General features: G+C 37.3%; 1 protein-coding gene across 1 annotated transcript in view; it reads left to right on the top strand.

The window, feature by feature from the left end:
* Nucleotides 1-14,443, top strand: part of EFCAB6 (EF-hand calcium binding domain 6) — a 105,936-nt gene that overhangs the window by 33,435 nt on the left and 58,058 nt on the right. The window contains exons 8-10 of the mRNA XM_086747825.1: nucleotides 4,996-5,166; nucleotides 5,829-5,966; nucleotides 7,531-7,691. Of these exons, the coding sequence (XP_086603951.1) occupies nucleotides 4,996-5,166; nucleotides 5,829-5,966; nucleotides 7,531-7,691 (470 nt within the window). The remainder of the gene's footprint in view (nucleotides 1-4,995; nucleotides 5,167-5,828; nucleotides 5,967-7,530; nucleotides 7,692-14,443) is intronic.

Raw genomic sequence — 14,443 nt, 5'->3', positions numbered from 1 at the left:
AGGGATCCAGATGTGTTTATTTGCAGCTGTTGACATCCCTGTGTTGACTGGTACCATTGGTTATCTCAGTGTTGGGCATTATATCCTGATTATGCAGGGTTCATCTCCAAACCTGGCTCTGCATTCCCTCTCCCCACTCTTCCTCCTGCCCAGGGCTGTCTCTGGGCCCAAGTGGATCATCTCCTCTTCTTACCTACTATAGCCTATCGTCAAGTGTGGTAGCTCCCAGAAAAGCTGATTTCCTTATTGGTAAAATGAAATTAAAAACCCACTGGCTTTGGCACTTAATGAAGAAGGAATGCTATGAAAAATGTTCAGTCTTAGGTGGTCAACACAAGAAAAGTCATCTTGGATGTCATATTTCCTTTTTACGCTAAGGTCTGCATAGTAACATTTAGCAAATACTATTCTCCTGCTCAGCTGCAATATACGATAGTTCAACAGAGCAGTGATCTCACCAGTGAACCAGACATTATTAATGTCTAAATATGTGTGAATTTGTCACATTCCTAAATATTTATGTAGCTGTGTGAATAGGTTTTCAGCTATTGTGAAAACCCCATGTAAACCAAATAAAGACATTTCCTCATGTCTTAGAGTTAAAAGAAGTAAGTCTCCCACCCTTCTTTTTCAGGAGATAAAAATAGATTTGAAGTGGAATGTCTTCTGTTCCAGGATGTAAATAAATTCATATTCTTATCTAAAAGTTTTTAATAGATTCATACAGCATGCTTCTGATTCTTCATCACATTACTGCCCAGCCCACAAGCAACTGCCTGCTCCCTTTTTCTTCCAACTGATTTTTTTTCTGAATTGTTCTTGATATGTTGAAGTCTAAACTGGTGCTGATGTCTACCTGTTAATTCGTATACTGAAAACAAAATCCCAACTTAGCAGCAGTGCCTTCTCATGTGCAACCTAGAAATACAATGTGCCCTACTACTACAAATTTAACTTTAAAATGTTGAATCAGATTGATGTTTTATAAAAGGATGAGTGAAGCACCCTTTGATGTTATTTTGTGAGTCTTGCAATATCTTGTGATTTACTCTAAAACTCAGGTCCTAGAAAAAATGTTATTATACAAGTGTTTCAACACCAAAGAATTCATAATAAACCAACTTCTGTAGTCTCCTAGAATGTTTCCAGAAATTTTCTCCATTTATCTGAAATGCAGAAACAAAAAGGCATTTAAAATAATTTGAGTGGGTAATATTCAGTATAAATTACTTGACTTTTTTTAAAAATCAAATTATTATTATTATATACTTTATAACTGTATTTTTATACATTCCATTATGTGGACTGGATTGTTTGATAGTTCATGTTCTCGATCAAGTGTGGTGTCCCAGTCACATTTGTGTCATTTGATGATGTGACATCATAGTTCTTTCAGAGTCATAGTGTTGCATCTCTGCAAATACTGCAAATCTAGAAATTTAGAATTGCAGTATCAAGTTGTAATTTTTCACTTGCATTATTTCATTGCTTTTATTCTAGTCTCTTGTAAAAGAGATTGTTCATCTCAGGGCAAGAATTTCAAGTAGTACTGGAAAGTCTCCTAACTCAAGTTTTACTTAAATGCATCAGGTTAATAAAAGAAACTAAAATGTTTTCTGTTCTGTGCTGAAACCTGGCATCAGGTGAACTTCAACATATTCCCAGCATTGTAAAACATCTAAAGGTACATAGTTAATGGTTTTAATATTATATCTTAAATCTACAGAGCATGAATACCTATTTAACATTACATGCTGAAGGAGACCAATTGGTTGTGACTGACATTTAAATTAAAGATAGGCATTAATATGTGCAGGATAAGGCTACACCTTAGTCTGAGATACAGCATTTTGGGAAAGAAGGGAGGTGTTCTAAGTGTGTAGGTCCAAATACACTGCTTAGCAATACATCCCCATGGTCCCTGTGCACACAGGGGAAATGACAGACAATGCAAATCTCTTTTGATGAAGTGATAAAACGACTATGATAGAGTTAATGTGAATCAGAACGGTGCAGTAATTATTATAAGTTCATGCTATATAAAATAAAGAGTGCTATAGTGTGATTATAAAAGGTTTATGTTTGCAGTTTGTCATCTGACGGAGAGACTGTAACTTATGTCTGACACTGACGATGTTGACCCTATAGTTGCATAGTTCACTTCAGTTTCAAAAGTAACTTCATCTGACTTTCTAGATTTTGGATTTCCTTTTCATTTTTCCTTCTGGAATATGAGCTTTTGATAAAGCACTGTCTATCCTTACCAGCTCTGTGGCCCTCACAATGTACAGAACTATGCTGAAATGCCTTTTTTGTCAGTTTTGATGGAATGTCATTATATGTATGTCCCATATAGCAGATTGTGTCATCATCCCTTTAGTGGATAAGCTGGATTTTTTTATTACTTTGGTTTGCTACATATTGCACCTCTTAAATTGTAGACTCTGTACTTCTGAATTGAATGAGCAAACAAGAGACTGAAAAAATTAAAGCTCTCAGTCTGGTTGACACAAGCAAAAGGAGCACTGGGCATATCTTCGGAAGTAGTATTGGCATTTTTTATTAGATAGTTTTATATAGATGATATATCACAATTCCTTTCTAAGATAATTACATAAAATCTGTTCTTTTTAGTTCTGCAATATTTCATCTATATACATATATATATGAGACCATTAAAAAAAAAAGTTCACCTAGCACTTTATAGGAAAAGAAATCAGTTTCATACATTGAGGTAGATAACAATAACGCCTACAGCATTCAGGCCGTGATTCAGTAAGACACTTTACTACATGATTTTAATTCATTTACTGAACTGGAGGATTACTCAATGAAATTATTAACAAAGGCAGAGGTGTTTGAGATGGTGGAAAGACAGGCTGAAAAAGAACTATTTAATGCCCAGTATCTGGAGGCTCCCACAGTGAAAGAACTACATGCAAGAATGGTTTATATTTATACATAACATCACGATTTTCTTTTGTTGGAATAGACTAGTACATCCCCAGACATATCACTGATGGTAGACTGACTTAGATAATGACCTGGGCAATAAAATGGAATCCTTTTGAACAAATACAATTAAATATACAAGTTGGCCAAATAATCAAATGCAATCTGCTTAATAAATCCTGATGTAGTGCCTCTTAACTTTCCCATATTATCTAAGGCTTGAACAAAATGTAATTTATTGTTATTGTAACAGATATTTAATCTTCATGGGTAAGACCTAGTCATTCTGCACAATTGTTTCTTGTGAAGCACCAGCTATCTTTGTAGCTTCGGTACCAGATTCCCTAACTTATTTACTGAGGAAGGCAGGTATATTATCAAGTTTTGCTTCTATATGATTTAATGCAGTGACAACAGTCTCTAAAGAAAATTCAAATACCAGATAGTAGTTTCACAAGACCATTATCTTATGATTGCAAAACTTTAAAGTATTTCCCAGACCAACTGATGAAGTAAATAATTGCTCATCCTCTATATTATTACCGCCACCCTGGATCTCTGCGGGGGACTAAAGGGAAACAGAATTTTCTTAGGGTGAATTTTATGAACAGAAAGATATTTGTCTAGTGCTTAGCCAGGAAAGCTGAATTGCTGAAGGAACTATTTACTCCTAATTTTTCTGTTATTGTTCCAAAGCCTTTATTCCACTCTTTCTTCTTTCTCCCACATTATCCTTACGCAGGTTTCTTTAGAGAAAATGAAGAAACAATTAAAAAAAAAAGTAAAAGTTCAGGAACAAATTTAAAATTATAAAATGCAATAGACAGCCATAGAAAAGAGTCGGTACAAACTCATATTTAAAACTTTCCTACCTAAATTATGGATATTATTTGCCATGGGAACTGAGAGAAAAACTATGCCTTAAGCGTAGCAAAATAGAAGTGTCCTGATTCTGTTACATGAACACATCCTTTGCCTGTTACCTTACAGTCCAAATGAGTATCCTTTGGCATTAATGAATATCCTTTGGCATTACAATGTGACTAGGCACCAGGCCCTGGATTGCCCCGAGATGATTCCCCCTCAGCAGCCGGGTCAAGCTTGCCAATAGGCCCAGCCGAGCAGCATAGCTGATATAAGGGATGCATCCTTAGATGCAAAGAAAGCATGAGAAAAGAAAGTAGGGCTCAAATGTTTTGGGTCAACACACCACTGTTAACAGTTTCTCAAAGCTCACCACGTACTTATAATTGTATCTTTGACTGAAAACTCTGTAATGACCCAAAAGTTTGCATTTACTCTGGCTTTATGGATCATCATGCCCATGGACCACATCAGAAAACTGCAGCCCTAGAAAAAGCTGTGCTGAAACATAATTTTTTTTAGTTTAGTTTTTTTGTTGTTATTCTGAAGCTAATAATGAAATCATGCCACAGAAGAGTGAGCAGTAATACATGGAGGCTCATGTGCTGTCTGTGAATATGCTGAGAGCTATATTAAGATCTAATTACAGACATCACTTGATTAACTTTCACATGGACTTAAGGCAATGGTTGGGGTGCCTGGTAACAGCAACTTAGACTCAGCTTGACTCAACTAAGTCAAGTTCACTCAGATGCAGCGACTATTCAGTCAGACACAACTTTGTGTGAACATAGATTCCAGACCAGCTAAGGAATGAAATGCGGCTGATAAACTGACCTGAATGTGAGCCGGCCTGTGCAACACAAGTTTGCATATCCAGTCACTTGTGGCACAGTTTACCAAGCAAACTAAGTAATCTATCCCAAGGTAATGGAAAAGTCATTGTAGTTTCCTTCCCATAGTTTTAGTCTCCCATCCAATAAATTTCTACTATTTACTGGGAACTAGAGTAAAAGTACTAAATTCAGTATACACAGGCTATTGAAATAGCTACAGAGGTCTCAGTTATTGTAAGTCAGGATGATCTAGCAGTGTAGAATGACATGTTGAAATCAGCTTTGCTTTAGTAAATGTTCACTCTTTTTTTTATACATGCTTTCTTTTTTTTTTTGGTCTCAGAAACAAGATGGAAAGATCACAAGAAATGACCTTCATAATGTTTTACATAACTTGGTATTTCAATTGAAAGATAAAGACTTCCAAGAGTTAATGGAGATAGTAGATCCAGAACAGACTGGGTACCTTGACTACCACAAATTTTTAGACTTGCTTGAAGAAAAGGAGTCAATAGTAAGTGTTTACTTTTAGTTCTCTAATCATAACTTCTTTTATAATGGCTGTGGCAAAATGCTGGATTTTGTTCTGGTAAAATGTTATGCTCTGCATACAGTTTTTATCTAAGTTAGTGTGTTCACATTCTTTTCAGCAATGGGATAATCATAATCAGCACTTCTAGACTTCTAGACCGAAGCATCAATTGGAAAACAATCTCACGGTTATTGGAGGTTTTGAAAATTCCAGCAGAATCACTAGCTCACACATATGTGTATGGAAGAGGAGGAACTGTAGCATTACTTCTCAGCTTTCAGTTGTCAGATGTGTTTTGCTGATATTTAGCTATTTCTTATTTTATCTATTATTCTTTATAATATACAAAATGTATGCTATATACTACACAGATGTTGCACAGACTGGGTACAGCTTTGACACTTTCTGAATTTGCAGTCATCTTATAATGTTTTCTTTTTTGAACCATTCACCGAAGGTGCAGAGAGTTTATATGCAGAAACCCACAGTCAATACTTCTGTGCAGTACTCCTGTTTCCTTGGACAGAAATAAGACAATACTTTTTTGCTTACCAAATTATTCTAATAACCTAAGCTGTAGTTTGCAAATCCTCTTCCTAATATTAAGAAACTGTACATAATTTTCAATGTCAACTCTCTTTCAGGTTTGCATTAGTATTTCAACTAACTCCATATTTAGCTTTGTCTTAGATATTCTGGGTAGTGGTTTTGAGAGATACCAAAAGAGCACAGCAGTGTCAAGAGATGCACAAAAAGAAGGTCCCATTGAACAGCCCTGGAAGGTGTGCGTTGCTTTGAAAACCTTTGATGTTAGGAGCTGAAACAGGCTGCTTTCCACTCTGATGACTCCAACAATAGCAACATTTGATGCAGTAGCTCAGGTACCTTCCAGCTGGTTTTGAGTAGAATAATGGTCTGGCTGAAATTCTCGGCCAAACTTTACTAGTCATAAAATTAGCATGCTAGGGAAAATGCAAATGCTGACTGCCTACATGTGTAACTGATGTGCACACTGAGTTGGATTTATAAATTAAGCTGGTTAGGCTCATATTAGAGATGCACACAGATAACTGCCCATTTTTGTCGTTTAGAATAAGTATCCCAAATGAAGTAAATGCCAGCATGAGGGAAGGCAAGTGAAGGAAAAGCTAAACATCATAGAACATTGTTGCCTTGGGATGAAATACCAAAAGGGATGGCACAGTAGCCACACATGACCCTGGCAGCTGTGGTTTCACACTTAGAGAGTGATTCTGCCCTGCGGAGTAGGTCTGTTCTGGCCTCTGTGGCTGGGTTTGTAACCAGATCTTGATGAAAAGCAGCTGCAAGGAAGCCCGAGTGTCTGGGAATCCTTTTGTTCTGTGTCCTGAGTGGTGATGCCAGCCCATGCCATAGAAAAGGCAGATTACAGGTTATACAAATGGAAGAGGACAACTCTTTCAAGAAAACTCTTCATTTTTATCATTCCTCTAGGAAATTATTTGATCAGAGGAATCTTAAAACAGCAATGGGCAGAACCAGGACCTGGAACCAATCTAGGCCCCCTTAGCCAGCTAAGACAATTCAAGGGGCATCTCCACCTCCTTTCTTTCATCTGAAATTTTACATAGTACAGTGTTTGGTCAGATCTGCAATTATGTTGAGATTTTCTGTCAAAATGTGATCCTCTGTTTGTGTCTTCTCAGAACCTTCTCTTTTTAATGTACTCAGTTTACAAGTGAAAAACGCTTTTATTCTGCTAGTGCTACAGACAGATCCTAAAGCAGGTTCAGTAAGCCAGATTTTGTTATTATTTTCCCCTGTGCAAGCCTATTGTCTTCAAATTATGCCCTGAGTATGCTGAGTGTCACTTGCAACTCATTCAGTCATAGTAAATTTTGTTTTACAGAACTGAGGGGAGAAACAGACAGTAAAAGCTCTGCATTGTTATCAGTCAGTAGACTTGCCTCTTCAGTCACTTAGAGAAGCAGATCTATGAAGTGAGGTTTACACTTTCTTGCAGTCACTTTTCAGTCAGTTTTCAGAATAAAAATTTACAAAGGTAAATTTTGGGCCTGATGTTGCAGCCTGCTTTGACATTAGTACGCTAAAATTCTTTTAGCTTTGTTTTAAAGTAGATGGTTCATAAATAGCTTAATGGAACAAACGAAATAAAGAAGCCTGCTCTTCTTGTTCTAGCTTATAATATGGTGAGTAATAACATGGTTAATTTTCAGTAAGTGTTGGTCTTACAACATTAGATTTGTAATTTTAGTACATTTTTTTTCATGTGATAATGCTATCATAGTTTAACCTCAGGGACACTTTTTTTTTCTTTCCAACATTACTAATGTATTTGATTGTTAGGTGGAGGAGTTCCTTTCAGATAAAATCACAGAAAATTGGAAAGATTTTTGTAAGGCTTTGCAGTCCTATGACCCTAAGTGTACTGGCACTATTAACAGAAGTCATCTAAGAAAAGTCCTACAGCTGTGTTGTCCCTCTTTGTCAGATCAACAATTTATGAAGTAAGTTGATGATGTCTGGGTTGTAACAGATATAATGTAATTTCTTCTCTTACCATATGTTTCTTCCTTTCTTCTAATATGACAACTGTAGCTAGAGGCATTAAGTATTTTAGTTTGCCTTAAGCATATAGAAAAGAAAAAGTCAGTGGAAGAGATACCCCATTCCTCATGTGATCAGCTTGTAAATCCCTTGTTTATTTTCATAACAGTTCCATGTTGGAATCTCTTGTGAGTTTGACATTATTTCAGCATTTCAAAGGTGAGACAAGCCTTTTCAACAAAGGAACAACTGATGTGCTGGAGATCCAAGACATTATTGAATGTTATTTAGTATTTTCAAACACATTGTAATACAAAATTAATAAAATTAATGTTATGTCTTTCCTCAGTAGACTACTGTTGTAAAGAACAAAGAATTGAAATTTAATATTGTCAATCTCATTTTCAATATAAACAGGCTTCCCAAAGTGGGGAGCCAAAAGAGCTCCAAGCATGGGGAGCATGGGGTCAAAATATCTATGTCCAAAGAAGAGGGAACTGTATTAGGCATTTTGTTGCAATAACATTTCAGTTAGGTTATAATCGGGTCTAATCTACTCTCTCAGGAGCTCTAGTTTTCTCTCCTTACAACCAGTGACTTTCAGAAAGATGTGGAATTCTTTCCTACCTTTGAAAACATAATAGGAAAATCAAAGAAATCAGTTCCAGTCTGACCCTTACAACCCAGTGTCCTGCTGATCATTGTGCGTGAGAAGCAAACACAACAGCATCAATAGGAAATGGCTTTTGGAAAATAATCTTTGATCCTGAAATATGAATGAGCATGAGCGTGATCAGTAAAACCAATTCTACTGTATGCATTTTCCTTTCTATAAATGTCTTTGAGAAAACTTTGGGTGCTATGCATTGGGTTCATAAAAGTCATGTTCCAGGCACAATGTGTTATAACTATATGCTTTCATCATCTGTCAGTTTTATAGCTCTGTGTTTTGTAGTATATAATCAGCGGTCATTGATCATGAACAAGTGATTATACCTTGAATTACCTGGGACTCAGCAGTTACACAATTTTCTAAATAATGTTTCTACTATTATTTGTGTCAACGAGAGATCTGTACTATAAGAAAAGTCGGGAATTACAGTCACTTTGAATTGGAAAGTGGTCTTTACTTGAAATTCTAATCATTCCCTGTAAGAAAATAATATAGAATAAAGCAATGAGAGGCAAACTTTTAAGGTTTAATTCATTCATCATTGTGGTTAACGGCTGTTTTGCTTTTGTTATAAGAGGATGCAAGATAAACCTTGCGAGATTAGTCTAGCGAAATGCTGAAACTGAAGCTGTGTTCTAGCAAAGCAGAGGAAGAAGTGGGTATAATACTTTTAGGATTTCTGTTACGGTGAACATTGACCACATTTGTGTATTTGCTTTATTGAACTGTGGCATTGAACTGTGTTTAGCAAAGTGAGATGTGCAACACCATGGATGCATTGAGTTTGGAATCTTTTAATAGGAATAGTATCTAAAATATATATCTAAAAGATAAGTTTTGGATTCCATTGTCAAAGACATTCAGGGACATATAGTCTTGCATTGGCCATGTTCAGTCCATGAAAACAGGGTCTAATTCACACCATATTATTAATTCTTCTGTAGCAAACTTTTCTAAAGATACCTGTTCTTAGCAGTATCATTCATCAGGGTCACACTATAAAGAGTTGATGACCACACTGGATAAGAAATGCCATTCTTGTAATAAGATGAAGAGAGAATTTATACTCAGCAATGCAATTGATGTCCTACTTGATTAGAGAAGCATTTGATTTTAGGATAAGTGAGTAATAATATGGCTGATTTAGTTATAATGGCTCCTCCATAGGTGAGGAGACTTTTTGAAAAATCTCTTTTGTTGCAATATACTTTTAGAGTTGTCATTCTATGATTTGTCCATATTCCTTAAAAATATGTTTCAATTCGCATCTTTTTACCAATCTATATTAATTAGTTCCAAATGTTTTTATGTTAAATCTTATTTAAGACTACCCTAGGAAAATGTTGTGGATTATGCAGGGAAACAGTGGATGGCACTGTTCATTCGCTGCTCTGAAGTGGTAAGAAATGCCAGGTTTTAAAAGGCTGTATTTTAAAATAATAAGCAAAAAAAGAGAAGTAATTGACTCCTCTAAATGCATGTACGCTGGGCTTAAGACTATCACATCTGTGCTGGGAACGTCGTAACCAGATTGGGGATTTAGCACGGGTGCTTTGAGGGACGCAGGGTTTTTGAGTAAAAGGTGATGTAGTGACTGAATTACATTCTGAATTTCAGTGGTTCAGCTACATCAGTCTTATTTATTTGAAATGATACTTCTGCTTTGGGGGGCTTCTACTGTAATTGGACTTTTGCATTGATGTGACTCATCCTGAGGCACTTGAGGACAATACTGCTATCGCTGCAGCAGAATAGCTGGCATGTTTGTCCCAGATGGCTTCCTGTGAGATGACATTCAGACTGGGGAAAAGAGGGAACAATTTTTAAGGGCATTTGGAAACCTTTTATGGATTACACTCACAAAGCAGATGTTGCTCTGTAGTGTTCACAGCCATTTTCTGTGTGAAGGCTACGCTTGTTTTAGCTGAGCAGGGCTTCACAAATACTAGAAAATGGAGACTCTTTCCCCTCCTTCTCACTCTCCCTGACACTTTCTGCCCTGCAATGTATACGGTGTGGATCAGATTTCTCAAAATAAATTCAAGCTTTGATTTATTTTTTATTTTTTATTTTTCTTTTCTTTTCCTTTTTTTTTTTTTTTTTCAGAAGGAGGGCATTGAGGCACTTGATATGTTAAGTTACAAGTATTTTTTACCACAGGTATTTTTTTTTAGAGCCATTCTAAATAGAACAAGCATTTGGAATAAGTGGAGTGTAGAGAATGCCATGCATCCCCCGCACAAGGACAGGAGTCTTCTGCTTTCAGCCAGGAACGCCCCAAAGCTTTATGAACATGAATGAAATTCTGGACGGCTGAACAGCTCAGTGAAGCAGCGACACAGTGATGACAAGGGCTCTGATTCATGAGCTCTGCTAATTTATACGGCAGTGATTTAAGAGGGTAATTTAACAGGCCTGAGGAACTACCAACTCAACCTCTTCTCTGGATGTTACCCTCAGAATAACAGAAGGGGCTGAAACAACAGTGTGTCTGCTCCTGGGCTGCTGAGGTTCACATCCAGGAATATTAACTTAAGCTGCTACTGATTTTATTTTACATTCATATGCCAGGCAGCAAGTTAAGGTAAACAAGGGCTTTCAACCATGATTTTTGACAGATTTAGTTGTGCTGTGGCTGTGATCTCAGCTCCTTCTTCCACCAATGCAGCTGAATTTGATAGGTCAGTGTCAGATGAGCCAAGTTTCTTCCAAGGGTCCACCATATAATTAAAGCATTAATTACACAGAATATTCACAAAGAATAACTGTAGATGGGGGAAGCTTGTGTCCTCAGGCTCCTTCTAGAGTCAATGAAGATCTTTCAGGCAATGATGCTGTGTTTAAGTTCCTGCTTTCTCTGTAGGGTACAGAAGGAGCCTGGGAAGGCTAGTTTCCAGTGCCTAAGGATAGCATTCTGAATAATGCCCTTAACTGTATATGGAAAGGAAATGTGTTACTTTGATTGTCTTTGCCTTAAGACATTTGTATTATGCATTGTTCTCAACCTCCAAAATTATTTTAAATTCTTATTTTTATCAAGGTTATGCTATAAATACAAGGATAAATCTTCTGATGGAATCTTTTACAAGATGCTTTTGGATAACTTAAAAGGTGCTGTTCTTTCTGGTGACTTAAATGGTATCAGCTCACATATATCAAAGGAAAAACAACAAAGAGAAGAAAAAAGGCAAACAGAGCTTTCAGAAAGGTACTGTTATTACAGACAATTTCCTATTTAATGTAAAGAAAAAATATATATAGAAAGGAGACTTTCAGATAGACTGAGGATACATGCTGTTTTTCTAATGTTAAGTACTGTCCTGGGCTGATCTCTTATTTCACAGAGGTATATTCAGAATTGTATAACACTCAAAGCATTGCATCAGGAGAGCAAACACACATGGATCATTCATCAAAGACTCTAGGATTCAGGTAAAAATTGTTGGGCTCACTTTACAGGGTCCACAAGGATTGTATCTCACAGCATCATCCGAAAAATTGGGGTTTTGCCCTCTACATAACCTCTGAAGAGTAAGCTTGTGATCCTCTGTAGAATCACTGCAGTTCATTATTCAGGAACTGGATTTGAATATTCTCCAAGAATTGGGAACTCTGGCACATTTGATGGCTGTGACTACTGCAGGCCATAGCTACAGCCTCTAAGTGAACTAGCATCATTGATATTGGCATCCAGGTTACAAAGATCTATGACCTATTGATTCTGCTTTTTACTTTTGAATATATGTAAATGCCTGCATAATCTTGGGGGGAAACATCAAACTTTCCCTTGTAATGGGATGAGCTTCTCTGAATTTTTTTTTTTCTTATATTTGCATTGTAATCTACATGTACAGTCAGACCGGGACTCATCTATTTCTTTTCACTTGAACCCAGATAGTGCTTTGCTGTAATATGTCCATGCAGGCATGCTCACTGCCTGTCTTGCCTCATTTTTAGCCTGATAGTCCATAAAACAGAATGACCCTTGCAAAGCTTGCATTTCTGTCAACAGTTCTCAAGACAGGAGTATGCCTTGTCTTGCCCCAGATTCTCCTTAGGCTTCTTTGTTTCCTCTTCAACGATCTGACCTTTTTGTAATTCTTAAGTCCCCATCTGAATCCCCTTCAGAGCAACTCTACAGATTGCCTTGTCTGTGCATTCACATGTCAGAACTGGCAGCTTATTCCTATGGCTCCAAAAGCCCATTTCTGTTGTTTCTGTTCTGTCGTCTTAGAGCTTTGCCACATAATCTCCACACACTTTTCAAAGGAGGACAAATATTGCAGGAATACCAAACATAGGTATAAACAATTACCTCTGAGCTCTGACCCTGATTACCAATTTCAGTGCCACTGTTATGCAACCTTCAGCAATGTTCTCAGAAAATGGTTTGTAGGCCCACCAGGACCTTCATGTTTCTGTCATGAACACAGAGAAATTGGCAGTGGATATTTGGCATTTGAATCAGCAATATGAGGATTCAAATGCCTGCCGAAGAACCCTGCTGAAGGACAGCTTGCACTCACTGGAATTCACTTATCATTACTTGCCAAGCTCTGCTGTAGAAAGGCAAAGCAGAGGAGCATGCTATCCATCTTCTGAAGGCCTCTCAGACACTAGGACATCCTTCTATCTCTCCTAGTGAGGTCTTGGGATCATACAAGCCTTCTGGGATATTTTTTGAAAGACCACAATCTCCTTTACCTTCTTGCCAAGGTGACTGTTTGCCATGAGGCCTTTAAATTGCTTTATACAGTGCAGTCAGTCACCAGCTACTGGGCGAATGTCAACTGTTTGGAAGTGTTACCCGACTATCTGCCAGCTGTTCATGTGAGACAAGTTCTCAGGAATATGGCTTCAGCCATTTTACTATGTCAAGGCAGCACAAGAGTGAGTCAATCCCTTCTGCAGAAAGCTGAGACCGTGCTGTGAACTGACCTTTGCTTATGATGTTGGCCAGAACTCTTGGTTTAGGCATTCCTACAAGTTTAAAACAGAACTTTTGGATGTTCAGTTCCTGAATTGGCGAGTGTCTTAGAGCTATGTAAGTCACTATATACTTATATACGTCTGTAAGTATAAACAGTGGTTTACATCTTCCCTTCAGTTGCTCTTGCCCCAGTGATGCTCTGTAGTGGCCAAGTCAATTCTGGTACCAATACCTTCTAAGCCTCCTAGCCTGGAGTTCAAGGCTTCTGTCCTTCCTCCTGAAACTGCTAAAATGAAACTTCACTATCCTTATGAATCTTAACGTTACCTCTTTCCTTGTTACATAGTGGGTGCTGTGTGGCTCTCATTTGCCAAATTATGCCTGCTCTTCTCTTTAGCAAGAATTCATGACCAGTAATGGAAAATAAATATTACCTGAAGGCTTTAGAAAAGCAAGCCCAGCCTCTTTCTTACCAAAGTGGTGATTTTGGACCAATGGTCTGCAATGGGTGGAATCTTGATATTTCCATGTCTTTCCACCTGTAAGGTCTTTAACAGATTGGGGTCATTAAGATGTCCCTACCTGTGAAAGATACTGTTCCACAATGGCCTTCATCTTAATCTTCAGGACTTTTAGCAGATTGCTTCTGCCTCTGAAATTCTTTCCTAATTTGCTTTTGCAAAACACTAGGAAATACCTAAGACCTTATGGTCAGCTCCTTCTATGTAATGTTTTCTGGGAACAGAGTGTTCCTGCAGATGTGTTCCCAGATTGTCCCCAAAGCAGAATATGAGCTGTACTTCAATCAAGAAATCAACCTGGTTTGGTTTTTTTTGTTTGTTTGGGTTTTTTTTTTTAATTTTTGTTTGTTTGTTTGTTTTTCTGCAAGCTGAGTTTATCCCTTCTGTTCTTGAGGTCAAAAGAGCTTTCTTTTTGTATCGATAAGAACAGATCTTTCAGAGATTCCCCAAGGTTATTTTTACTGAGGTCCAATGCCATGTCTATTGGTAGACTGTCAAAGCAGAGAGCTGGCAAGATTAAAAAAAATGCAGATGATTCACCAACATAGAATACAGTGCTGTCAATAGGACACAGTACGCTAAACTCAG

This window comes from Chlamydotis macqueenii, chromosome 1 (genome assembly GCF_036417535.1).
Source record: "Chlamydotis macqueenii isolate bChlMac1 chromosome 1, bChlMac1.mat, whole genome shotgun sequence".
NCBI classification, from domain to species: Eukaryota; Metazoa; Chordata; class Aves; order Otidiformes; family Otididae; genus Chlamydotis; species Chlamydotis macqueenii.
The sequence above is the reverse complement of the archived record's forward strand: the minus strand, read 5'-3'. Positions and strand labels throughout refer to the sequence as shown.